At 47.3% G+C, this 27,803-nt stretch overlaps 1 protein-coding gene and 1 long non-coding RNA gene across 2 annotated transcripts; both read left to right on the forward strand.

Annotated features, from left to right (window-relative positions):
- Window positions 1-1,653: 1,653 nt before the first annotated feature.
- On the forward strand, window positions 1,654-17,543 carry LOC122394087. The gene is made up of 3 exons (XR_006258797.1): window positions 1,654-1,739; window positions 10,301-10,302; window positions 17,335-17,543. It is a non-coding gene; the product is annotated as an uncharacterized LOC122394087 (long non-coding RNA).
- Window positions 3,570-7,899, forward strand: LOC122394085. Its single transcript, XM_043390668.1, has 2 exons — window positions 3,570-3,812; window positions 5,557-7,899. The coding sequence occupies exon 2, from the start codon at window positions 5,776-5,778 to the stop codon at window positions 6,934-6,936; it is 1,161 nt and encodes a 386-aa protein (XP_043246603.1). The 5' UTR covers window positions 3,570-3,812; window positions 5,557-5,775; the 3' UTR covers window positions 6,937-7,899.
- Window positions 17,544-27,803: the final 10,260 nt, after the last annotated feature.

Genomic DNA, 27,803 nt, shown 5'->3' on the forward strand with positions numbered 1-27,803 from the left:
TCTGGTCCAAGGACTGTTGGCCTCCGTCCAGCCCAGACTTGAACCCCATGGACTTTTCCATCTGGTCTATCTTAGAGAGCCAGGCTTGCCACGTCCCCCACAGCAGCTTGGTCGACCTGCGACGCGACCTCCTCAGAGCGTGGAGGGGGATCAGCGAGGAGACCGTGCGGCGGACGTGCGCTGAAGTGCCCTCGCGTCTCAGACGTGTGATCAAGGCAAAAGGCGAACACATCTGAAATCGGCCAGACTAGCCTGTTCGGAGATAGTCTCGTGACTTGTGTGCAAAAAATGACTTACCTATGTGAACTCGTTTGGAAATACAGTGCATTTTTTGATGGGTAAATCTTTATGGCGCACCCTGTAGCTAGCTTAAAGTTCCACAACGTTTCCGGAGCACTGTACCCAAACTCAGTTCATGTTACAAGAAAAACAGTAATAATGCCCCCTAATTTGGAATGAAATATAGGTATAAGTAATTTGATTTGGAAAGCAACAAATTTCCGCACATCATGTTAGCAAAATCACTATTTTCTTCAGCCACCAGGTTTTACACAAAACTATAGTAAACTCTATGATCTAGTTTACACAAAACCAAAGCCCCGATTTTAACAAATGTAGATTAAATTTTAACAATTTTAATAAATGTATCGTGGAGAAAATAAAAAGTATAGATTTGTAAAGCCGGGATATTTCACGGATTAGGCAAAGAATCTTCACCTTTCTTTGAGCCACCAGCCTTCACCAAAGTTTTACACGAATGTAGTGAACCAGACAATGTGGCAACTCAAAATTGTGATGGTTCGAGATAATTATGACGGTAAAAGAAAAAGCAACACAAGGTTCCTTACCCTCGCTTTTTCACATGGGTTCAGATGAGGTTTCAAATGTTGCCGACCTGAGGAGCTATAGGGACTTGAGCTATCCAAAACTCAATTTCTAAGGGCACTGTGCAGTGTTGGTTTCACACTATGCGATCGTAAGTTATAAGTTGACAAAGCAAGCAAAGCAAAGCATGATGCCCCGCGCGTCCGCCCGCGACCACGTCCCGCGTCCGACTCCCGACCGCCGCGTGACCCGAGGCTCCCGGCGGTCACGTGACCTACCGGCCGGGACTGCAAACGGCCTTCAACACCATTCTTGTATGACATCATATCCTACTGAGGTGCTGTTTGGTCGGAATTAGATACCTGAAGGTAATTATCCGCCGTAGTTATTTTTGTTTCATTGTTTTGCGTGTTTTCTTACATGAAATGTTATTTAAAAATTTGCCATATTTTAATCACCATTAAAACATAACTGAATAGGTATAAAAGAGAACTCGATATATACGTTCCTTGTTTTTAAGAATTCCGGAATTAGATACCCGAGGGAGCAAAGAGGGAGCAAGTTGCCACGCTGATTTGATACCTCATAGTCGAAAGGTGGGCTACTAGAACCGAAAATTGCTGTGTTTGTAAATAAATAAGTGATTTGAGGGCAAAAATGCCCGGATTTTAACTTCTAAAATTATTTTGAACATAAAATATTTCAGTTTGAGGGATGTTAAAGCCTCAAAGAGTAGGTACTTTTCAGGCATCGGAATGTAGGTATTGTAAGGTCATGCCTGTATTGCTCTACAATTCCATAATATGCTATGACCACACATCAAGGCTGTATGATATGGCAGCAGCAGGTTTGCGCCGCAGGTGCAGTGAGTAGTAAAGGAATCTTGGGTGCAGTTGCCCGTTAGGAGCTAGGGTGTAGGCCGTAAGGACAATGTTTGACATAGGCGTAGGAACAGGGGGGGGGGGGCGGGGGGCCATGGCCCCACACTTTTCAGCCATTTTTTCTAAGTAAAATCTTTATTTTTTATTTAAATCCAAAACTAAGAGCAGGAAATGGTTCAGCAAGGTTAGATGAGCACAACAATGCAAAGAATTTCGGTAGCAGTAAAGCAGGCGTCACACTTCTTTTTGCAACCAAGAAGAGGCGCTGTAGGTTAGGTTGTAGGTTTTAGGTGGTAAGTTTTAGGTTGTAGGTTGTAGTTAAGGTTAGGTCAGGTTTGGTTAGGACTTCGGTTTGATTTGGTTCGGTTCGATTAGAAAGCATCTCTGGGTATAGCGCCTCTCCTTGGTTGCAAAAAGAAGTGTGACGCCTGCTTTACGACTACCAGAATTTCTTCATAGGGGTATTGGGGCTCCCACAAAGTGACATCAAAGTTTCGCTGCCCCTCCCCCCCTCCCCACTTCTCGTGATGTTCCTACGCCCATGATGTTTGAAGTAGTAGGGTGCAAACGTTGTTTCATGGTCTTCCTTTAACCCGCGCCCCGTTGGGCTCTGCCGAGCAACGCGCCCGGTTGGGGGGGCCATTTTGGCCCCCCCCCTAAGATCTCGAGAACCACGCAACATAGCGACAAGCGGTAAACGACGATGGATAGCCCCAACGGGGAACTACCTTGTGACCCAATTTTATTGACCTAGGTCAAACCGATGACGTCACAGGTCAGGTCAAAGGTCCAATTTTCACCGTTTACAGGCACTTCAAGAAATGCGTTGTAAAATCGAGTAAAATGCATTTCATTGAAAATCATCGATGGGGAAATGTTCTTCAAACACATATTTTGCTATTTGAGGTCACTGATACCAGGTCAGGTCACAGAGGTCAGGTCACGGGGGGGTCACAATATGAAAGTGTAGTGTGATACATGTTTTAGGACGCCATTTAATTGCGTCCCAGAAAAGCTATTTCTGGCACCTAAAAGCTGACTCGCCCCAAAATTGGTCCTCAGCACCTATTTGGTGGATACCAGCACCAATCATGGAAAATGACCTTAATTAGCTGTTTCTGGCACCAATTCATCGGTACGCCTTACTCTTTTTTCTGAATCTGGCACCTAAATGCTGAGCGTAGCACCAATCTAGTAGAAAAATGAACTACTGGCTGGTAGAATCATGTTGTTCTGGTATAATGACCCCTGGAGTCTAGTCTAAAGGTTGCCAGTGCAGCTACACTCGAAGACAGCCCCGTAGTGATCTCAGCATTGTATATGACGTTTAAGTAAGCAAATAATATTGATTCGTTTGAAAAAACAATGTCATTTAATATTTAAAAGTATTTATTTCTTAAAAGTAAAAATGTTTTATTTCGAAACATTTTTGGGAGTAATTGTCTCGATTTTGACCATTAAAACGGGTATTGTATTTTTTGACGTCATCAAATAGCTCCAAAAAAGAAATGTAATGTTTTCATTCCGTTCAAGGCCGCTGAAGAAGCGCGGGATCTTGCGTGGGACATTGTCCGTTGTTTCCCGTTGTTTTACCCCTCAGAATTGTGCCGTGGTTGTGCCAATTGATTTTGTTTTTGTTATTGTGTGGCAGAGATGGAGTCAGACGATGATTTTCAAGGCGATCTAAATGGGACAGAGCCTGCAGCTGCGTCCTCTGCTGTCAAGGAGCCTGGCCCGTCAACCAGAAAAAGAGGCTGCGGCCAGTCCTGGACACCGGTCCGCTCATGCAAAGATCACAATGAGTTTCTGCAGTGGATGCATGGCCAATATGCCCTCTCACTGGGGGCAAAATGGTCGAAGAAGCGCACATCACCAACACTGCAAGGAACAAAAGGCTATTTCCGGTGTGTAGCTGGCCTTAAATGCCAAGCACAGTTGTGTGCCCTCTATTGTCCGCTTGGTGACAGCGTCAAGATTTCTTGCAATGGTAAAAACCATTTCCATGCTGAAGACGCCAACAACAACCGCCATGGCCATGGACTGACTCATGCCACCAAGTTGGAGGTAGAGAAACTGTTCTCTGCTGGTGTGACAAAGCCACTGCAGGTAAGCTGTTACCAGTTGGATGTAAAGTGTTTCCCTTAATCTTAAGTTTGGGAAACTAGGCTTCTGGAATAAATAATGGAGGCATTAGATACTAATTTTGATTCCTAATGACCTTATGAAGGCATCTATGCAGGCATTTTTTGTTCTGCTGGTTGCTACAAAACCAAGAAAAGGAACATTTGGTTTTGGTACCTAAAACCTAAAACCTACAGCGCCTCTCCTTGGTTGGAAAACCTTCGTGTGACGTCTGCTCTACTAATGCCGAACATTTGATAGTGCAGGAAATGTAAGGTCTACTTAATACAATGAACGCTGTTGCTCTAATCATACCAATTAAATTTATAAAGGTTGGTAAAAGGCAACCAAAAAATAATTAAGGGAATCAAAATTTTGATTCCACATACAGCTGGTTAATCACCTTTTACTTAAAATAAAGTGAAAAGGGGTGCAATTCTGGCTTGCCAAAATAGGTATAGCAGCGCTTTAATCTGACTCTCAACCTACTTACTACAGCCTTGTCTTACATTACCTTGAGTACGGACCCGACATCTGATCTCAATTCACAATTTTAAATATCAAAATACAAAACAGATGCTATGGGTATGAAAGAATGTAGCAAATGATCATGCATTTAACTCTTCAAATCAAATCAAAAACAATTTCATTATGATATGAGACAAAATTATGCATGCATGAGTACCTACGTGATTCATGGTACCAGAAAGGTATTCTCAAAATTAGCCTTTTTCCACCTATAGGTATAGCAGATATTTGAAGAGAGTGTGCTAAGATGGCAAGATGAACCATTATGCTGTGCTCATTTTCTGGTCTTAATCCACCTACCAAAGTCAAATCATGGTTACCTTCATTTTAATTCCACAAGCCTTGTGTGCTCATTGCTCAACTGTCTTTAAAACATTTGATGAATTCACTCCTGCATATCCAGGTAGGTAACTCTGGCTAAGAAGGGAAAGGTGTTTACCATTAAAAGAAGCAAATGTCTAGCTGATGTTATCTTTGTTGAGATGAGTGATCATGGTTTATTAGAAACGTTGGTTAAGGATGTGGTTTGTTGGGAGAGTGCGCATGGTGATGGCAAACCACCAGATGGCAGCTAATGCCTTCAGTCTGCTTGTGCGGGCAGTACCACACAAACTATCTGTACGTTAGATGGCAGCACTGTAGTCCTTGGCGGTGTTTCACGGCCGCTGCTAGCGCTGCCAGCACATGTGTCAAAATGGATTTCCATGAAGACGTTAACAAACTCGGACCCTCCAACATGATAGGTACACTGAACCTGATATGATATGATAGACTGCTTCTATGTATCCTACGCGATCCTATGCGAGTCAGCCTGCTCGCAACGTGCTAGCAGCGGCCGTGAAACACCGCCCTAGCCATTTGTTAGATGGCAGCTGCAGTGGTTGTATGTTTCGGTCGCGGTATGCTTACATACCTACCTACAAATGAAATGATTCCGAGCAATTCAGAGTGAATCATGTTGTCCTTAAATGCATAATTTATACATATAGCTGGCAACAAATTTTATGAGCGGGCACACGCTCACCTACAAAGGGCTAGACGTTGCGCTCACCAAGCCACCAGTTATGATAATGAATATTGAGTGGGCTGGTTGGTGGTAGCTACCCCCCCCTCTATTCTGTACCTACTTATAATGTCATTATTATAGGCAGTTTGTGCTCATTGGTCTTATGGAAAAATGACGTTTTTGCTCTTTCTCCAGGTCCAATCAGCTCTGCATAGCCAGGGCGTCAGAGGGCAATCTGTCAAGCAGCTCAGCAACTTCATCGGTCACCTTCGGCGAAAGCTTCTAGGAGCACCTACCATCAGCTATGGGGAGCTACGTGACTGGTGCGTCCAAGCCGAAGCTGTACCTAGCGACGACGATAAGGCGTACGTAGTGCATCATGATGTTGACCGTGAGCAGCAGAAGGTGAGCGTCATGCTCACCACCCGTTCCCTGCTTGTCGCTGCTGCGGCGGCCGACGTCATTCACGTAGATGCTACATACAAACTGAACTGGCAGGGGTATCCTGTCCTGATCGCCGGAGTGACAGACGCGGCGTCCCAGTTTTTCCCCTGCATCTTCGCAGTGATGACGTCAGAGAAGGAGGGGGACTATACTAGTCTCCTGCGGGTTATGAAGGATGAAGTGGAGAAGGCCACGCAGCAGACGTTCGCTCCGAGGGTGGTGATGGGTGACTGCGCGGAGGCTGTGACACGTGCTGCAGAGGCTGTGTTTCCTGACGCAGCACGCCGCGTTTGCTGGTTCCACGTTAAAAAGGCTATCGACGGAAGGCTGCGAGGTGAGGACAAAGAGTGGCGGGGAATGGTCCTCGGAGACCTTGAAAAGGTACAGCTGAGTGCCACGCCGGAACAGTTCGACCATTCATTCGATCTGATGTGTGAGCGCTGGCTCAGCAGTTCGTGGCCGTCAGCATGTGATTTTGTAACTTACATACGTACGCAGTATCGCACGAAGAACTCTGGTTGGTTCGAAGGCTTTGATCTACGCTCGCCATCCACCAACAATGCCATCGAATCATTCAACGGGCAGATCAAGGCTCGGCACACTATCCGGGAGCGCGCACCTGTCGGCCGGTTCCTTCGGACCGCCCTCGACATGGTGAGTGAGTGGGCGGCGGAGCATGGCGAGCGTCGTGTCTTTCAGAGCGACCCACCCGTGCATCTGTCTGTCCAGACGGCGGCCTGGCAGTGGATAACGAAGGGTCAGCGATGCTTCACCTCTGGTGCCCGTACCTATGTCCCTGCGGGTGACCGGGAGAGCGTGTCGCGGGATGAGGCGTTACACTACGATGAGGTGATGTCTGGGTCCACGCCGGTGACATTCGGGGAGCTCATGCAGGTGCGGTTTTCCACGTGGCTGATGGAGGATAGGGGCGGCGAGGGCACCGAGAGGAGCATTCGAGACCTGACATGTACGTGCCCCCCGTACTTAAAAAAGTCGATGTGCAAACATGTGGTGGCCGCTGCCATCACGGCCGGCTGGATCATGGTGTCCGAGCGGGCGAAGGACGTGCCCTTGGGGCAAAAGAGGAAGCGAGGTCGGCCCGCCCTGGCTAGGCCCGCTCTTCTCCATTGAGCACTGAGTAGGGCTTCCAGCCCAGAGACAATGTACAGGCCCTTGCCTCACACTTAGTAGGGCTTCTAGTCAAGAAACAACGTAAAGACCCTTGCTCATGCAGGAACTGATGGAATACGTTTTCATTGATGGCTGTTTCCCTCCATATTTGCGACACATTTTGTGCCCTATATATAAGTACCGGTATATGCCACATTTTGAGTTATTTTTGTTTCAGACGCAAGTTAATGCCTCCATCGTATCTTACGTTTACTTGATATCAACGACAGTTTTGCTATTTTTCACTGCTTAATTCTAGCAAGAGCAAATTACTAGAGTAATGCTAGTTATTTTCATTGTCAGGCATTGCACATGTGGTGGAGGATACTGACTATTCAACCTCTTCGCCGAATTACCCCGCTTTCCCCAAGACATGAGCGTCCATACATGTATGTATTGTGTGTAGTCACTTGACTTGGTGTCGTTTCATGTGACTGCGACTTGTTTGTGTAACCCGTTCACGTACTGTGTTCCACCTCAGGGTTGTATCATCGTTATCTGACGGTTGCTATTTGCGCTTAGGTGTTGCGTGTGTACTGCGTAAACCCCTATCCGTTTACGAGCTTAGTAAATCCACAGAACCTAACAATGGCGTGTCCACCTTCTTCAAATGTCAGCGCTAGCTGAGAGAGTAACGCGCCAAGCGTGACGTGCAAGTGGAATTTCAGAATTTGTGTTCTGTGTTTGTTGAGGCGTGCATGCATGGCACGATGATCGATCATATCATCGGTTGCTGAGGACCATTTGCTTGTTTACTTACAAATCAGTTGTTTGCTGCCCAGGACAGGGTCTCCGGCTTTTGAACTGGATGACCTAAACGTTTGCTTTGCATAGATGTCGAGAAACCTTGAATGCAACGTTTTCAAGAAAAATACAACGGTTTGTCGATGCCAGTCACTTGTTTCGTGGATGTTATGCTGACTTTGATACAGCTTATAGAATGTACATTGAAGATAGTCTGTTTCATTTTATTATCTCAAATAATTCGTAATCACAGTTGGCGAGGTCTCGAGTTCATTGCGCGGGAACGTTAAGTGCACATGGGAGTTTAGATGCCAAACCCAGGGATGTGGAGCCGTGAAAATTTCAGACGGCTCCGGCTTCGGCTCCGGAGAAAAAGTCGGCTCCAGCTCCGGCTCCGGCTCCGGGTGAAATGTAATGGCGGCTCCGGCTCCGGCTCAGAGTAAAATGGTCCGGCTCCGGCCGCTCCGGTTCCGGATCCGACTCAGTACATCCCCTATGCGCAGGGATGCGGAGCCGTGGAAATTTCAGACAGCTCCGGCTCCGGCTTCGGAGAAAAAATCGGCTACGGCTCCGGCTCCGGCTCCGGGTGAAATGTCATGGCGGCTCCGGCTCCGGCTCAGAGTAAAATGGTCCGGCTCCGTTTCCGGATCCGACCCAGTACATCCCCCAAACCTAAAGAAAAGAGGGCCGGTTGCGTGGCATGTCTGTTCAGAGTTGACATTTTGCTTTACTCCAGTTTATGACCTGAGAGCCTGGCTGGAAGTGACGGATCCAAACTTTTAACGTTAAAATGGCTGAGGGTGCAATAATCTCTACATAACGGGCTGGTATAGCAGCGTCTTGCTATGCTGCACCATAGCTGGCTAGTGATTCTCTTTTGGGTAGAAATGGCATTAATCATTATCTCCACTGGCGAAAATGGCACTTGACATCACCGAATGCAACGTTCATGTTTGTTAGGATACATAAAATCAGGAAGATTACGCGAATTAGGTAGGCAAACGTGGAATAAAATAGGTGCTGGATGTTTTGGTTTTGGTGCTGAATCAGCAAACAGCAAATACGGAGTTCAACTAGACGATCTGGCAACTTCAGGCTGTGTGGAAGCAATTAGGTGCCAGATTCAGATATTAGGGTCGAATAAGCATTTTGGGGCTGATCAGCAATTAGGTGCCAGAAACAGCTTTTTAGGGACCAGAAACAAATATTCCCCCATGTTTTATGGTCCATTTTTCATGACAAATGCGATTATATGGGTCAGGCAGCCTTTGGGGCCAGCTTAGATCACGTTTTGGTCAAGGTCAGGTCAAGGTCAGGTCAAGGTCAGGTCAAATTAGGTCAAATTTCAAAGTTAATATTTTTGCATAAAATGGGTATCGAATCGATGCAGCTCGTCACGGGGAGTTCAATGGTGGTCTTTGTTTTGCCGTACGTGGTCTAGAATTGCTAAAAAATTGAGTTCAAAAATTTGACGTCATCATTTTTGAACAGTTTTTTCGCTATAACTTGGCCAAAAAACGAGATATCGATCTGAAATTTGGTATGTATATAGAAGAGCGCTGGGAATATCACATATATTCCGGTTTTTTTCGAAATTCGGAAATTTTTTGGATTTTTTCAAAGTTTTTCTAAAAAAATCAATTTTTTGAACTTTTTTTGGTCAAAAACCAAAAATTTTGAAAATCCGAGATAGCAGTTTTGTAGCGCCGCTTTTTGTCTACTAGACCATATAAAGAACTTTGAAATTGCTTGATAACTGTAGATTTGGTGAGCGTTTCAAGATTGCATGTTTTTTGCTCATTTTTGCTCGAACATGACCTCAGTTTGACCTCAATAACTCCTGACCTAAGGTGACCTAAGACTTGAAATTTGGTGTGAAGGTGTCAAATTGATGCCCGGGAAGGTACTGAAAATTTGGCGGCGCTGCGCGCCGCCGTTTTCTTGCTATTCAGGAAAAACCACAGGGGGGGGGGGGCAAAATGGCCCCCCCCCCCAACGGGGCGAGGGCTAATGGTTTGAATGAAGTCCAACACTATTTTCTTCAAAGGTTCAAGGAAAACTTTTAAACCTGAGGCCAAAAGTGGAATTCACATGTCTATGGTGTTTCATAATGTTGTTCGTGCGTGGTTTGCTTTCCCCCAATTTTACTTTTAGGTTTTACATGGATCACGAGCAATACCTATTGTGCGATTTTAATTCTCATTTTGTGGGCATGCCCACAGGTGGTCTTTAGTCCAACTCCTTTGTTTTTTTTTATCTTTTCGTATGTGTCTAAAGTTCTCTCATGCTTATGCCTCTCTGATACTGGATATGCTAGAATTGGGGAAAAGATAGGTTCAGAAAGTGTTTGGGTTTCCCACTCAATTGACTTATTCATCAGTTAAATTCTGAGTTTCAATTCATAGTTAACATTTTGTGTTTCTAATGTCTGTCCAATCATTTCTTGAATTAATTTGTTAATCCAGAGTTGCATTATCTGTCAGGCTATTCCAGGGATAAATTCGTGGCCAATATGCCTGCTCAAACTTTCATAGTAACTTTGTTTTTTGTTTGTAATGATTGTGGTTTTCTGTAATTACAGGAGTTTGTAAAACTATGTTCAGCTGCCAACCGACCTGATTACTGTTGGTTTCCACAGCTTGATACTAAGTTTATTATATTTAGTTGTGAGAACTGATAAGTTATGAAGCGTCAGAGCTCACTGTTGGGCTTTTTCAAAAGGAAGCGGAGGTGAGTGGATAGCTTATTGCAGAAACCCTAGTGATCAGTACTTCCACATAGTTATTAATCCAATTAGAACACTGTTCATGCAGTTGCTGTCAAGTTTCAATGACTCATCTTGATGTATATGCTTTTAGAAATGATAAATAAATTAACTTTATTTTCCTGCAAGACAAGGTTCAGCCAATAGCTTGTAATTAGAATTAATTTCACTTCATTGAAGTGTCTCATGTCTGGGATGCTTGCTTTACTTCGCTAACACACAATATTTTCAACTGCCTTAGCCACCAAGATCCTGAGCCTGGTTCCAGCAGAGATGGCAACACTGGGCTTCCTGACCTTGCTCCTAACCAGACAGGTATGCTAGTCCTAATTAAATTACACACCCCAGACTGCCTGTGAAAAATCAATGTGGTTTTGTGAAGATCAATAGCAATCTGTCAATGATTAATACATTTCATACAAGTTTAAGTGTTTTAGGTTATCATATAATACTGTCCTCATATACTCATATGTACCTCTCCAACTGGATTGAACATGGTCTCACTGTGTCAGCATGTGTCCCCGTTAAGAATATATCACAATCAAATATTGAAGTAGTATTTCAGATGCTGCTTCATCTTGTATTCTGTGATGTGCATCAAATCAGTTTTTGCCCAGATGAGCTTGTTGACCCTGACCAGCCTTGTTGGTCTATTTCAATATAGGTCAGTGGTGTGCATTCTGTGTATGCCAATGGGATGTGCTTGATGAGTCGATCTTTCTTCAACAGCTTGGGGTGCTTGTTTGCGCTGGCTGATTTTTATCCAATGGCAAAAGCAGAGTTGTTTAATCAGTTATCAAAGTAGGGTACCTTCCGCTCATTTGACTAATTCAAGCTCACTTTCCAACATCCCGTTTGTGGATTATTTTAGGCACACATCTTGTATTTGCACTGTATTGTGCTGGTATCATTGGAGTCCAATGACAGAATCTGTCCAGTTGAGTTTTTTCTCAGCCATTTTATTCTTGTACCACGCTTATACGGCTAAATCCTTTATAGGTGCCACCCATACTCCTGTCTCCGCCGAGCTGGCCGGCAGCAGTGACCCTGAACGCCATGCCGTCGAACCAAGCACCAGCCGGGCAGCTGCCGCTCCTACTCCTGTGTCCGCCGGGCTGGCCGGCAGCAGTGACCCTGCACGCCATGCCGTCGAACCAAGCACCAGCCGGGCAGCTGCCGCTCCTACTCCTGTGTCCGCCGGGCTGGCCGGCAGCAGTGACCCTGCACGCCATGCCGTCGAACCAAGCACCAGCCGGGCAGCTGCCGCTCCTACTCCTGTGTCCGCCGGGCTGGCCGGCAGCAGTGACCCTGCACGCCATGCCGTCGAACCAAGCACCAGCCGGGCAGCTGCCGCTCCTACTCCTGTGTCCGCCGGGCTGGCCGGCAGCAGTGACCCTGCACGCCATGCCGTCGAACCAAGCACCAGCCGGGCAGCTGCCTCTCCTACTCCTGTGTCCGCCGGGCTGGCCGGCAGCAGTGACCCTGCACGCCATGCCGTCGAACCAAGCACCAGCCGGGCAGCTGCCGCTCCTACTCCTGTGTCCGCCGGGCTGGCCGGCAGCAGTGACCCTGCACGCCATGCCGTCGAACCAAGCACCAGCCGGGCAGCTGCCGCTCCTACTCCTGTGTCCGCCGGGCTGGCCGGCAGCAGTGACCCTGCACGTCATACCAGTGACTCTCCCACCACTGGCGGATCCAGGGGGGGGGGGGGGGGCCACCGGGGCCATGGCCCCCCCCCCCAAAAGCCTGAAAGGGGGGGCCAACATATCTTTTGGCCCCCCCCAAAACGCTTGAAGAAAAATTAATGTGAGATGGTTGCGTAGTAGATACCTACTAGAATCAGCAGCGTGATTCAATAGCGTAGAGAAAGTCAGGGGTGCGGGAACTACTTTCAGACTGGGGGGGGGGGGGCACACCATAATAGAGATCAACCTAGGGTCCCCCCAAATCTAGTTTCTCACCGGTTTTAGGCCACTTATTTTTCATCTCTTGGCTTTTTCAACAAAAAAAGAAAACATTTGCAAAAAGGGCGGTATTCCGTCTGAAAGTTGTGGTGGCACCGCCCCCCACTGGTGGATTCAGGGAGGGGGCCACCGGGGCCATGGCCCCCCAAAAGCCTGAAAGGGGGGCCAACATAACTTTTGGCCCCCCTCCCAAAACGCTTGAAGAAAAATTAATGTGAGAAGGTTGCGTAGTAGATACCTAAAAGTTAGAATCACCGGCGTGATTCAATAGCGTAGAGAAACTCAGGGGTGCGGGAACTACTTTCAGACGGGGGGGGGGCACACCATAATAGAGATCAACCTAGGGTCTCCCCAAATATAGTTTTCTCACCGGTGGTTTTAGGCCACTTATTTTTCATCCCTTGGCTTTTTTCAACAAAAAAAGAAAACATTTGCAAAAAATGGGGTATTCCGTCTGAAAGTTGTGGGGGCACCGCCCCCACGGCCCCATAGTTGGGGGGTGGGCAAGCTGTCCCCACTGCCCCGGTTCCCGTGCCTATGGAGAAACCACCGGGTTTACTAGCTTCCTTCATAAAGTGTCGTCATGTCTTGTCGTCACCCGAGAAGGTCTTATTGCATACATATCGATTGAACTGTCAAGTTAACAAACTTGCTCTGGCAGCCTGACCTGACATGACCCGGCAATTTTTCATTCACGGAATATGCGCAATAATTTTTTTAGGAACACTCACTGAGTTGGCGTTGAAAAGCTTGTTTTGTTTGGTAATTGTACAAGAAGCATATCAGGGACCTTTTTGTCCCTTCCCGTGAAACGGTAAAAGACTTATTTCGGTCAGAGCGCAGGCCAATCTCTAAGGGGTCAGTCGGGTCACTTATTTCTTAAAAGGGTCCTTACGGCATCCAAGGACCAATTCCGGCTTTTGAGTGCACCACATCAGCATTTGATGCTGCGACAGATGGTGAAATATGAATATATGTTACAGGCCGTATGAAAAATTGTCCGTTTGCAAACGGCCTGGCCCAGTCAGGGCATATGAAACAGCCTGAAAACACCGGCCGTTTGCAAACCATGACCTGAAATATCAGACCGTTTGAAAACGGCCTAGTTAGTTTCGGCCTAGCGGATCCAGGGGGGCCACGGAGTCATGCCCCCAAGCCTGAAAGGGGGCAACATGTATTTTGGCCCCCAAAAACACTTAAGAAATATGAATGTGAGAAAGTAGCGTAGTAGGTAGAAACTACCGTATCATTAAAAATATGTGAGCTTGAGTGTTGGTCTCGTCTTCTCCCAAGAAGTTCTTATTGCATACTTTACCTCTCGATCGACGCGTGAAGTTATCGTGTAAGTTATCATGAATCCGATCGCGACGAAACTTTAGCACCCTCATGTTGACAAAGTCTGAAAATTTCATGACCCTGACCCAAGTGACCTTTGACCTGTGGCCTATTTCTCGAGACTATCCGTGCGTTCGGAGAGCATGGAATATTCACCGTCCCCTGGAATATTCCCCGTGCCGCGTTCGGAGGCGTATCTCTCTGAACGGCCAATCTCCGGGAATGTTCCGCGCGCATGGAGTATTCCACGGATTCCACGTGGAATGTGCCTCTCCGAACGCACCATATGTTTGGCCATGTTTGAGGCCATGTTTGGCCGGAATCGCGATTCCGCGTATGTCGGCTCACATTATCCGCTCGTTTACAGTCTTTTCGTGGTTTAAAACGCTCAAACATGTGAAATGATGTTGGTCCCAACCATTGTGGTAGGTGTCAATGTCACCTTAGGGTCAAGTCAGGTCATTGACCTTTGATGACCTCGGTGCACGTTTCCGAGTTTAACATGTTTCTAGGATAGTTTCGTTTAGCTGATTTTGAATTTAGCATTTAGCAACCATTTGAACATTTACGAAGTAGTTTTGATGCCTTCGTATCATGTTACGAAGCTGCCAGTGGTAGTCGGACACCTGCTACACGGACACCCATAAGTACTGTTTGACCTGGTTGACCAGACCTGGCCTGCCCCGACATGGCCTAAAGGCATGAAGACATCATCTATGATCCAAACTAACATGAAATTCGTGATCAGCACAAAAAAATCTATTACAGCCTTACTTTAGGAGGTTCTGACAGGCCCTGATTTTCCCGTCTTTTGGGTCTGTGACCTGACCTGGGCGGTGTTTCACGGCACGCTTCCAGCGCTGTTGGCACTTTTGGTTTCCATGGAGACATCAACTAGCCTATACCTACAACACTACCGAAGGTTGACCTTAGCTCGCGGAATGCGCTGGCAGCGGCTGGCAGCGCGACCGTGAAACACCGCCCTGGAAGGTCAACCAATGACCAAGGACCTTAAAATCGGGTATCATCGGCTTCCTCTCGTCACTGACAGGCAACACACTCGTTTTTTCCGCGAGCTCTAGCTTGATCAGGGGCCGAACGGCAGAGAGGTTCAACCGACACCTCCCAGCCCGCGAAGGCTGCGCCAAGCACCGACCCGGAGCGGTGGTCGACAAAAGCAATTTGAAGTGTTTTCAAAGTAATATTAAGGCACGGGTTGAGTGGACTACCATTTCTCTCTCTATTTTTTTTTTAGTTTAAAAAAAATTATCGTTTCAGGGCTGTGACGAAAAATAAGTGGCCTAAATCCGATGAGAAAACAGGATTTGGGGGTACCCTAGGTTTGGCTCCTTGCACGAGTTGGCCCCCCCCAAAACGCAAGTCTGGATCCGCCAGTGTCTCCCACTGAACCCAGTGTTGCTTGTGACACCCCATCAGTCATGCCCTCAAGTAGGTTGTCCGGTGGCAGACAATTCCGTTCAAAATGGATGAGTAAATACCCCTTTCTGGAGTATCATGGTGATCGGGGGTGTGTAACCTGTCGGAGCTGTTGTTCTGCTGTGGGGAAGGACCTGATGCGCAAGTCTGACTTCCGAGAGGTGGCATTCCTCAACGGTTTTAGGAACTGGAAGAAGGCTCTAGACAGGTTTGCAGCTCACGCAAAATCTGAGGCACATCTGAAGGCAGCAGAAAAGTTGGTTTTGTCTCGTAGCGTGCCTGTTGACGCCGTTGCCTGTGATGCACAAAAAAGAGAGCAGGAGAAAAACAGAGCCTTATATAAGAAGATCATATGCCTGCTGCGTGGTCTCGGTCGATGTGGCGTGGCATTCCGTGGCCACAGCAGCTCCGATGGGAACTTGTCGGTTCTTTTGGATGAGAGCGCTGCCACGGACGAGGACATGCGCCGTTGGATAAAAAAGAAGACGAACTTCCTGCATCATGACTGCCAAGATGAGCTGCTGGACATAATGGCAAGGATGATTCAGCACCAGCTCGTGGAAGAGATCAAGAAAGCGCCGTTCTTCTCCATCATCGTCGACGGTACAACGGACGTCGCGGCTTGTGAACAAGTGTCGATGTGTATGAGGTATGTCGATGACGATCTGAGGCCCCGAGAAGTGTGTCTAGGTCTCTATGACGCTCCAAGCTCTGGAGCTGAAGTGCTTTTCAAAGTGACCCTGGACGTTATACAGAGGCTCATCGGCAGTGTCGATAAGCTTCGTGGCCACTGTTTCGATGGCGCCAGTAATATGTCCGGGCGTGTATCTGGTGTCCGTGCGCGTGTCGCTGAAGTGCAGCCTAAGTCCCTGTACGTGCACTGTGCGAACCATTCGCTTGACCTTGTTCTAGTCGAGCTAGCCAAACACGTGCCTCTCGTAGCAGATGTCATGAATCTTGTTCGTGATGTGTCCAGTGCCCTGAACACTGATAAACGTAAAAACGTTTTGAAACAGTACGTGCTCGAAAGCCGTGAAAGCACTACAGGCGATCCCGGCACCCATAGCTCCCAGTCTGTCTCGGACTCGGCGGCCGGCACTCGTGGTCCTGTGTGCACACTCCTGGCGCTGTGCCCCACGCGCTGGACCGTACGAACTGCGGCTTTTACACGCTTCCTGGAACTCTATGACTGTGTCGTGGACGCGCTGTATGATGTGTATGATGATGAATGAGGACAGAGGCGTGCCTCCGGACTCCGCAAGCAAGGCAAGGGGACAAATAAGCCACCTTAAGCGCTTTGAAACTGTCTTTGGCATGGGCGTTTGTGAAACTGTTTTCACTCCCACTGAGCTCTTTGCCAAAACTCTGCAGAAGCCCGGCATTTCAGCCGGCGAAGTGCTACAGGGATACACACTACTTCTGAGGAAGATACAGCACCTGAGGACGGACGAGTCCTTCGCTGAGCTATACGAAGCTACGGAGGCTCGCGTGGCGAGTATGAAAACTGACATCGACCGGCCGAGAGCTCCTCGGGTGACCCGTCCACCGAAACGATTGGAGCAGTGCTCTGATGCCGCGCGTGGAGCCGCGTTAGATGCCAAGTCTTCGCTGCGTCGACAGTATTTTGAGACTGTGGATATCGTCGCCAACGAGCTTGAACGGCGCTTTGATCAGCCAGATCTGAAGAAACTTGAAGACCTGGAAAAACTCATGAGCGATGTGGCCATCACACCGGAGAGCGCTAGGTCAGCGCTCGGTGTATTTGGCGAGAAAACCGGAGTGGACAAGACCGCGGATATCGACGCTGACCTGCTAGTGGCCCAGCTGAGGTGTGCTCACGCTAGTGGACTTCTCCGCAATGAGACTGGTTCGGTTGCCGAACTATGTGAGACTTTCTTTGGAAAGGGTGAGGTGGTGAAGGGGATGGTCAGCGAGGTACTTAAACTAGCGCAACTCATCATGACTGTGCCGATGTCCGCAGCGACAGCTGAAAGATCGTTCTCAACTTTGCGCAGAATCAAAACCGACTTGCGCTCCACAATCGGCCAGAAGCGACTGTGCAGCCTCATGCTTCTAAGCCTCCATGAGGATATAGCGAAAGGTCTGGACCCTGAGCTCATCCTATCAGAGTTCGTGCGCAACCATCCCCAGAAAAGAGTGCCAGTGTTCGGGGCATGGTAGTTGATGGCTGCTCCGCGTCACTTTAGTGTATGTGATGCAGTGCATGGGTGTATGTGATACACGTTTGTCTGGTCTCTGGCGAATAAAAGTTTAGCTTTCGCTATATTCTCGAAAAGCCGCAAAATATCCTGGATTTCGGGCGACGCGGGGGTAGTTGCCTCAAATGCCCCCCCCCCCCCCCTGGATCCGCCAGTGGTGTCAGGTGGCCTCCCATTTATTTTAAAAAAATATATATATTTAAAAAAATATCGTATCAGGGCTGTGACGAAAAGTAAGTGGCCTAAATCCGATGAGAAAACAGGATTTGGGGGTACCCTAGGTTTGTCTCCGTAGCCCCCTCCCGCGCCCAAGCCCTGGATCCGCCAGCGGTGCCCCCCCCCATCCCAAATTACCTTCCGCCGCCACTGCCACTGACGCTGCACATGGGTCTCAGCTGTATGCACTCAGTGGGCAGCATGGCTGGCTGTCACCCTTCGGCACCGACGGTATGCTCTCATGGAGCACCTCTTGCGTCTCACGAGCGTAATGGCACGATGCCAGCTCCGGCCAGAACATAATTTCGTCTCCACTATGTTTTTCTTCGATGAAGAGGACAAACATCTTGGTCACGCGCTGTTTTCGGTAGATTTGACCACCCAGGGCACCTCCGCTTTGACAGAAGAAGGGCTAAAATACACCTCTTTCGCTGACGGCAAGCCACACAATTATTTTCTACGGAAACTTGTTTTTTTAGTTGAACCGAACATGCTCAGGATCTTCCTGAAGAGGACCCGATGTATAAAATCCCTGGTTTTCCGGCCACGGAGTGCCTTACGGTAAACGGTTTACCGAGCTCACGATTTTTTCGTTAAGTTTCGCCACCCCTTTTAACAACGCGTCTTTCTTCTTTGGCTCCGTGTTCACGATTGGCAGGGCAAAACAGCTTATATTGCATATAAACAGAAAGTATTTTCCCAACCTTTCACCTGGTAGTTGTTGTTTGCACGGGCATCAGGCAATTAATGTTCTATTGACATACAAAGTTTGTGCAAAATTTTAGTGCTCACCCGTTAGGATGCTTCCTTAAATATCGGTTCCCAGAAACAGACTCATTATGAAAAAAAATGCAAGCAACCATTTGAGATGGGCCAAATAATTCATGCATTATGTACTAGAAACAAACCTCCGGAAAGCTGGCCGCTCACAGTGACTGGCCACTGTTGCTCGTGCCCTGGCCCGGGTAGGCCTTCTTCCTCTGTGGGGTAGGTACATGATAATTTTAATTGCAATAATCACCTTAAAGTATATATTGGCTAGCAACCTAGATAAAGGCTAGGCCACACATGGCAATTAAATAAATATTAACAATTGTTTCATACTTTCACATCACATCGTAAGAAACATTAAGTTATTTACCTTTGGGGCTCGGGCTGGGCGGTGGGTGAAAAGTTGAGAATTCTTCTTGCCCCTCGACCACCTCCTCTCCTCACCCGTCCTCGTCCTTTCCCTCGCTCACCAGGCATCTTCACCTGGAAGGTAGGCATACAGAAATGGGCCAGTCTGCAAAACGTGGCAGGTCTTGACAATATGTTGTCGGGGCACACACCACAGGTTGTGGCAGGTTTGAGGAATTTTGGGGCGGAAGTTAAAGCTTGTCACAGCATTGATTCGTTATCATTATATGACGCGTAAAACAAACTGACGCATAAAGACTGTGTTCCAAAGTGTGAGCGGCAGCTCCGCAAGCACTTGTTGACAAAATTTTTGCTTGGTTGCCATAGCAACAAGAAGTGTCACAAATTCCGAACACTATCTGAGTGCGCCAGGTTCGACCACATCGAGGACGATGGGTGATGGTTGCCAGCTGATTAAATTAATGAAACGAGAATAAATTCGCTTTTGTTTGAGATGGCGAGTAAAAATGTGTTCTTAATTTCAAATATCATTGAATTAGTTTTTGTAAATAAAATAAATACAAACGCCTCTGTGCAAGGAATAAATCAAGGCTTATGAAAATCGTGAGTAGGGTTGGGAAAAACAGAAAAAGGATCACGTGACCGGCGTCCCAACCTTTTCTGTAAGAATCTTGGTTCCGACAAGGGTGAGCGGCTTCTCGCGTAAGGTGTGCCACGAGAGCGCCCCGCGGATGGTTGCTGGTGATGATGTTTGGCCCTGTCCGACGTCCGTTTGTAATGCTCCGCTCATTTCATAATGGTTAAAGGGACCCTCCCACCTTCAAAAAAGTTTATGAATTGGCATAAAAGTGATGTCGCTCGGTTCAGAAAGAGCGAAAACGAATATCTACCAAATTTCATCGAAAAATATTCACCGATTTTCAAGATATTAGACTTTTACTTTTGTTTACTTCTTTGGGATCTCCGCTGTACCTAGCGACTTTATTTAAAAGTGCGGCATTTGTTGCGCGCAATGCAGCATATACCACCGCGTGCTACAAAACGTTTTAGTCAAACATTTAAAAATCGTTAGACATCTGCGCTGACGTCACACATTCAGAGGGTTATTCCTATGCATTAGCCCCTCTGAATCAAAATGCTGCAATTTTGAAATTCAATATTTCCGATTTAAGGCATTTCTCGATGTTTAGAGTGCCGAAACCGGTAATTGTGAGCCAGGGACCCCATTTTGGCTATCTCAACTCAAATCTAATGTTAAGGTGGGAGGGTCCCTTTAAGTGCTGCTAGTGTCATGATATAGGCAAGATATAGGTCTTTTGTTCGGGTTGGTAGGGTAAGTGCAGTGAGACAGACAAAATGCCAGTTTTGGTAGAGAGAAAACGACCCTACTCGCCATACTGGAAGACAGCGAGATCAGAGCGACGCTGCGAGGCCTGTTCGGGATCGAGAAGATCAAGGAACTAAAGCAAGAAGTAGATGCTCAAAAAGTTCTGATCACCGAACAGAACGACAGACTGTCCGAACTCGAGCAGTACCTCGCGTCGTAACTATTTGAACTTAACCGGCATTCCCGAAGCCCGTGACGGGAATGTTGTTCAGCTGGCGATCGACGTAATTTGAGCCAAAAGCGTGCCTGAAGCAACAAAAAGTGGCAGAAAAGGTACAGCAGAAGCTACATTCTAGTGGACCAAACGTTCGGCTAAGAACAACAGTTGTGTGAGAGCAGCGAACATCCAAAGCGCACTGTGAAATGACTGGACGTCGCATCCTTCTATGTGCCCGGCGATCGGTGCGAAAGCGGGGAACCACGGTCAATTATTTTGATGAGTGACGACCGGGAGTTCTACAATCGCTTCAGGTTCGATAAGAAATCTGTTCGCCATCTTATCGACTTATTTGAAAAAGACCTCGATTCCATGGGTAGTCTTTACCCAACATCAGCTGAGACCAAGAAACTCGCGACCCTGCGGCCTGCTTCCTTACTAGTAATTCGTTTCAGGTCATAAGGCCAACCCGGGTGTCAGGGAGACACTCGGCTTGGCTAAAGGCAGAGTAAACGAAACAATATGGCAAGTCATTCCACGCATAGCTGACAGAAGGGACGAGATCATCCGGATGCCTACGGGGCACGAAATGATGCAAACTAACCAAGCTTTTTACGTCAGCGGCATACCTGGAGTGGTCGATTTCACTGATTGCACCCATGTTAAGGAAGACGTGTGTGATGAGGGAAAACCGTCTTCATTGACGGTTATATATCTGCGTAATACAGCAGTCTATGGTAGGATGGGGTGATTTGGCCGCTTTTTTAACCCGGCGGCCGCTGGGCCTCCGCGCCACCCGCCGGCCGCTGGGGGGGGGGGCATATAGTTGCCCCCCCCCCCCCCCGTTTACTTCTGCGACGCTATCGTCGCAACGCGAAGAGATAGAGAAGCGAAACTTTGCACACACTTTTCTGAATACCTAGCCGAGGTTGTGTCCAAATTTGGTGTCGATCTTATTTGAAATGACGTCACAGTGACGTCATAAGTGAAATTATAGATTTGCGACTCGCATTCCTCACGATACATCAGATATATGGGACCGAATATAAAGGGTCGATTATTGGTCAGAAACTAGATGGAAGTGTAGTTAGATGTTTTAGGATGACAGCAGGTGCTATCTAGTTCATTTACAGTTGAGTTTCATGCTCAGCGTCATCAGAAACGGTCCATATCGGAAAACGACAAAACTTTATGACGTCACTGTGACGTCATCTTAGGTGCTACAACCACCAAACTTTCCTCAAACATTGCCTAGGTATTCATTTGAAGCTATGCCAAGTTTCACGTTCGTAGCTCATCAGGCTTCGGAGATATTTCACAAAACGTAAAGGGGGGGCAACTTTATGCCCCCCCCCCAGCGGCTCGTGGGTTAAGAAGCGCTGTGGCTCGAAATTGGCGACATATTTGTGCACTCTTTCAACGCTGGTAGGTGTAACATTCATTTTACTATCTTGTACAGTAAACTGAAAATGATAGAGGAACTAATTATACCTGAATTTTAACGTTTTACAAAGGACTGCAAAGCGGCTCAAGTGCCCCGCTAGCAGGGGTATTTGGCCGGTGGGGTGGGGTGGAAATTTGGCCGGTGTTTATCTAAGGCCAAGATTCATACAGATCAGGTTGGGACGTGCTAGTCACGTGATCCGTTTCTCTGCTTTTTCCAACCCTATTCACGATTTTCATAAGCCTTGATTTATTCTTGAAACACTTTGCACAGACGTGTTTGTAGTCAATTTATTTACAAAACTAAATCAATGATATTTTAAATTGACAAACATTTTTACTCGCAATCTCAAACAAAAGCTGAATTTATTCGCGTTTCATTACTTTAGTCAGCTGGCAACAATCACCCATCGTCCTCGATGTAGTCGAACTTGGCGCACTCTGATAGTGTTCGAAATTTGTGACGCTTACTTGTTGCTATGGCGACCGGGCAGTAGGTACCTACGCTTTTCATTCGTCAACCAGTGCTTGCGGAGCTGCCGCTCACACTTTTGAACACAGTCTTGATGCGTCAGTTTGTGTGACGCGTCGTATCTGAAACATGTTTCGTGAGGTTCAAAACCATTCAATTCATCTCCTTCAAAAGAAGTGTTTTGTAACATTTTCGATGTTTTTGGGCTAATTGCTAGCTCCATTCATCCTATCTTGCGTGAAGATAGTCATCACTCGGGGACCAGTCGTTGAAAGCAAGAAAAAGCGAGAAGGTCTTGTAAAAAGTCTCAGCGATTGCATTGAGCATTAAATGACGAAAATATTTTTACCCCCCACCGCCTCAGGCGATCACGTGCCGTCACCCACCTGTCTAAGGCCTTGATTTTATTTTGCAGGCGAGTCAGCTTCAGCGTCATCAATGACGTGTCCTTTATGCATTTAAGGCTGACTCGGTGTCCGACTTCTATTCGGATGAATTTGACTCAGGTCTCATTTCATTTCATTTCACTTCGGCTTTGCCTCGTCACGGGCAGCACGCTCGTTTATTTTCACGAAGCTCTAGCTCGATCAGGGGCCAAACGGCAAGGGTGGGTCAAACCAGGGGGATGTCACTACTTTGCTTCGCCATAGGTCCAGTACTGATGTCGGTTTCGATCCCGGTGACGTCAGTGCTGTCTACATCCGGGAACTTATTGCACTTGGTTCTCATTAGAGGTGGCCATATTGTTTTGTCTCGTGACGACACATTTACGTCATCGGGATCGAAACTGGCTGTAAACAAATCGCTCAGTGTCGCTACCTACTATATATGGCCTTGGGTCAAACGCTCCCCTCTCTCCTAAAGAGGGGGGGAGCCCCCCTCCCTTATACGTTCGTGGCTGGCAAAAAAAAAAAACAATGTGTACACGTGCAGGCGAGGGTTTACTCTCGCCTGTTGTTGGGGGGGCAATATTTTTGCCCCCCCCCCCGCCTGTTGGGGTTTTTCCTGAATAGCAATTCTTGCTATTCAGGAAAAACCCTGTGGTTTTTCCTGAATAGCAAGAAAACGGCGGCGCGCAGCGCCACCAAATTTTCGGTTCCTTCCCTGGCATCAATTTGACACCTTCACACAAAATATCAAGTCTTAGGTCGCCTTAGTTATTTAGGTCAAACTGAGGTCATGTTCAAGCAAAAATGAGCAAAACACATGAACTCTTGAAACGCTCACAACAGCTGCAGCTAACCACCCAGGCGGTGAAGGGGGGGGGGGTATTTTTTGCCCCCCCCCCGTTTTTTTTCGATACATCTAAAAGCTATGATAGGTTGGCTGTCAATGATGTCGGAGTGACGTCACTTCTGGCCATTTTCGACCTAAAAAAGTTTTGCGGGAAGAGCTGCAGCTTTAGGCCTACAGCTTTAGAGATACAGAAAAATGTTTAAGACATAAAAGCGTAAAATTAACAGGGCTATCAAACTGCTACCTCGGATTTTTGAAAATTAAGGATTCTTACCCCAAAAACTAAAAAAGTAATTTTTTAATATAATAGCAAAAAAAATATGAAATATACATACCAAATATGAGATGGATTCCTTTTTCTTTGGCCAATTTAGAGCGAAAACTTCAAAATTCATGGCGTCAAATTTAAGCTCAATTTTTTTTTAGCAATTCTAGACCCCGTAGCGCGTAACAAAGACCACCATTAAACTCGCCATGACGAGCTGCATCGAATCAATGCCCATGTAATGCAAAAAAAAAATTAAGTTTGAAATTTGACCTGATTTGATCTGACCTCGACCTGACCGTCACCGGAACATAACCCAAACTGGCCCCAAAGGCTGCCTGACCCACATGATCACATTTATCATGTAAAATGGACCATAAAATATGCATCACATACTATTTTCATATTGTACCCTCAGTGACCTGACCTATGTGACCTGACCTGGTATCACTGACCTCAATAAGCAGATGTGGTTGACGAACCACATCTCAAACAACATCTCGAACAACAATCAAACCCCATCGACGATTTTCAATGACATGCATTTAACTCGATTAACAACACATTTGTTGAAATGCCTGTAAACGGTGAAAATACGGCTTTTGACCGGACCTATGACGTCATCGATTGGACTGAGGTCAATGAAATTGGGTTACAAGGTAGTCCCCGTTAGGGCTATCTAACACCGTTTGCTGCTTGTCGCTATGTTGCGTGGTCGGAGACCCCAACGGGGCGCGGGTTAAATCGCTTCTCGTTATTTTCATCGGCCTATCACCTTTCGTCCTTGTAGTCGATTTCGGCGCACTCGATTGTGTTCAAAGTTCGTAACGCTCGCTTGTCGCTATGACGACTAAGCATTACATACACAATTCGCTTGTCAGTAAGTGCTTGCGGGCCTGCTGCTTGCGCTTTTGAACACAGTCCTTGTACGTCAATCTATGTGGCGCGCATTTCTGAAACATGTCATGTGAGGCTCCAATACTGTTCAGTTCACTTCCTTCAAGAGAAATGTTTTGCGACATTTTCCATATGTTTGTGGGCTCAATTGTTAGCTCATTTCATGTGACCTTGCGTGAGGATAGGCAGTCATCATGTGGAGCCCAGCAGCTCAAAGGATTTTTTTTTTTTTTGAATAGCTGAAAGTAACAAATTACGACGAGGTGAAGGTCTTTCAAAAAGTCGCAGGAATTGCATGAAGTGCCAAATGACGGAAAACATTTCTCCCCCCCCCCTCCACCGCCTCAGGCGGTTACGCGTCGTCGCCCACCTGGACGAGGCTGCGAGAAGGGCGGAAGCTCTCTCCAAGCAATCCCGCAGCGAAACCGAACGCGAGAAACGTCTCCGAGCGACTCTGCAGTCCATGCTGGCAGAGCTTCGTGACAAAGCCATGTTGACTGCTGAGCTGACAGCCCAACTGGCAGCCTACTCGAATATGGAGTTTTTCTATCTATCTGACAGAGGGTGTAGCACAAGCGTGTTTCTTTTTTCCAACCAAAGGAAGGCGCTATACCCGAAGATGCTTCTTGGTAAACAAACCAAACAAAAACAAACATAACCTAACCTCACCTGACCTAACCTACAACCTACAAACCTACAACCTAACCTACAACCTAACCTACAGACCTACAACCTACAAACCTACAACCTACAAACCTACAACCTAACCTACAACGCGCCAAAAAGTTCGGCCGGCGGCGGGGATCGAACCCTAGTTATTAGATCACGAGGCGAGTGTGCTCACCACTACACCACGCAGCCAGCTGGCCGGTATGAGGTGTAAGTCACTTTTCAATGACGCAATGGGATATTCTCCGTATAGCGCCTTCCTTTGGGTGGAAAAAAGAATTACGCGTAGCACAAGTCCTGGCAGGAAAAAAAAAACTCCGGACTGACTGCATGGTGACCACTAACCAGGGATCAAGCCAGGAATACTTGGTCCTTGCCGGTCCTTCTGTGGTGCGGAGAGTTTAACGAAATTCTCGAAAAGCAGCTCAACATCCACCTTTGCAATGCTTCAGGAAACCTTGTAGTCGGACGTGTGGACAAATCTGCACAAGAAACAATGGAAACCATATCGCCCGATCCTAACGACCGTCCACTCCGATAACAGAACGGTGTCTATGCTGGAAGCGGGCACCTTCTGGCTCAATCAAGCGGAAGAATTGTTCGAACGTGTAATATGGAGTGACGAGAAGTGGTTTGTGCAACAGCCACCCTACATGAAGAATACAGTCTCCCCAGGGAGGCACCGGTTGGTCACGGACTCGGAAACAAAAATCAGCTGATAGGCGTGTTCTTCTTTTTTTGTGTTGGGTTAGGCCCTTTCGGTCGACAAGACCATTGCAGAGCCGGAAGGATGATAGGAATTAGGGGGAGACATTGGTCTGGGCAGGCACCCTAGTGAGTCGCCGGGGCTGAGCCCGTCCAGAGGACAGGCCACCCAGCCCCAAGGCACTCACTGCACCCGGCTACGGGGTGCGCTCCCTCAGGAGCAGCGGTGCCGCTCCAAGGGAGCAGCCCGCATGAGATAAAGTTCCAGTCAGCGGTGCCTGTCCAGCCCGGAGGGGGGTTGCGGCGTGGAGGAGAAGGATTTCATTATCCTGAGGATAGAAGCACGGAAAGGTGCGTGTTCTTCATTTGTTTGTTTGTTTGTTTTGTTGGGTTAGGCCCTTTCGGTCGACAAGACCATTGCAGAGCCGGAAGGATGATAGGAATTAGGGGGAGACATTGGTCTGGGCAGGCACCCTAGAGAGTCGCCGGGGCTGAGCCCGTCCATAGGACAGGCCAACCAGCCCCCCAAGCACTCTCTGCACCCGGCTACGGGGTGCAGCTCCCTCGGGAGCAGCGGTGCCGCTCCAAGGGAGCAGCCCGCATGAGATAAAGTTGCCTGTCCAGCCCGGAAGGGGGTTGTGGCATGGAGGAGAAGGATTTCAGTATCCTGAGGATAGAAGCACGGATAGGTGCGTGTCAGCGATGCCATTCCTTGGGATTTGAACATTAACATTGGGATCTTGTGATTTGCGCTGCATATCTTGGGATCTGGCAGAAGCTGATTTCACTTTGTCTTCTCATGCTGTCGAATGCTTTTTTCCTTGGTCGATAATAAATTTAGGATGGATTTGCCTCACGGACGGTTAATAGCATTCAAAGTTGAAGTAACGTAAAACATATTGAAGTAACGAACGCAGCTTGGGATGTTTCTTGCAGGCATTATCTTCCCGAGGTCGCGGGATTATTTTTGTACCATTACTTGTTATGGGTATAGTAGCAGCTTTCAGTCGCTGTTCGCAACTGGCGCTCATTTGTTTAATTTCCAACTACCGATCAACGGGGATGGGTGGTTTGGCGGCATGATGTTGGATGGCTATGAAAAGCTTTTACATACATTATGCCTATAAAATATTTCAGAAAGCGGCTCCCGCACAAAGCGTTTCATTTTACGGTTTTGCTCTATGGAGGCTTATCCGTTGACCGCGAACCAAAATAAGGGCAATTTGTCTTTGACCTCGGAAAAGTATCTGGTCACCTGACCTCTGGGCTCTGCTGGACCTAATCAAAGCGTAACCTTGCGACCTTCACAACACTGCTGACGTCTTGTAACTAATAACTATATAGTCCAGGGGACGAGTTAGGTCCTCGTTTAGACCCCCTCGCCATCGTCGGCTTGAAAATTCATGGGCCACAGCGGGCACTGGCTTACGCGCAGATTCACAGCATAGGCTTTTCGATTTCGGGATTCACATAAGCTTTTCAGAGCTTGTTTTGGAGCCCATATTTCAAAACTCAGTGGTGGAAAACACTAAAAATCAGCCTGACCTCACCTGACCCTAGCTTCTCCAAATGTGTCACGAGACAAATTTCGAAATAAATCCAAAATGCCACAGACTTCGTTTCCAAGAAGTTCTAACAAATTCGAACTTAGTGTTTTGGGTCCTTGACCCACCATTGACGGTCGACGAATGACCTGACCGTAATAGCAGATGCCACCGGCTTCATGTTGTCTAGGCCAGCATCTTCATTTTTCGTGAAGCTCTTATACTCGGTCAGGA

The sequence above is a fragment of the Amphibalanus amphitrite genome, unplaced genomic scaffold (genome assembly GCF_019059575.1).
Source record: "Amphibalanus amphitrite isolate SeventyFive unplaced genomic scaffold, NRLGWU_Aamphi_draft 000572F_arrow, whole genome shotgun sequence".
Lineage (NCBI taxonomy): Eukaryota > Metazoa > Arthropoda > Thecostraca > Balanomorpha > Balanidae > Amphibalanus > Amphibalanus amphitrite.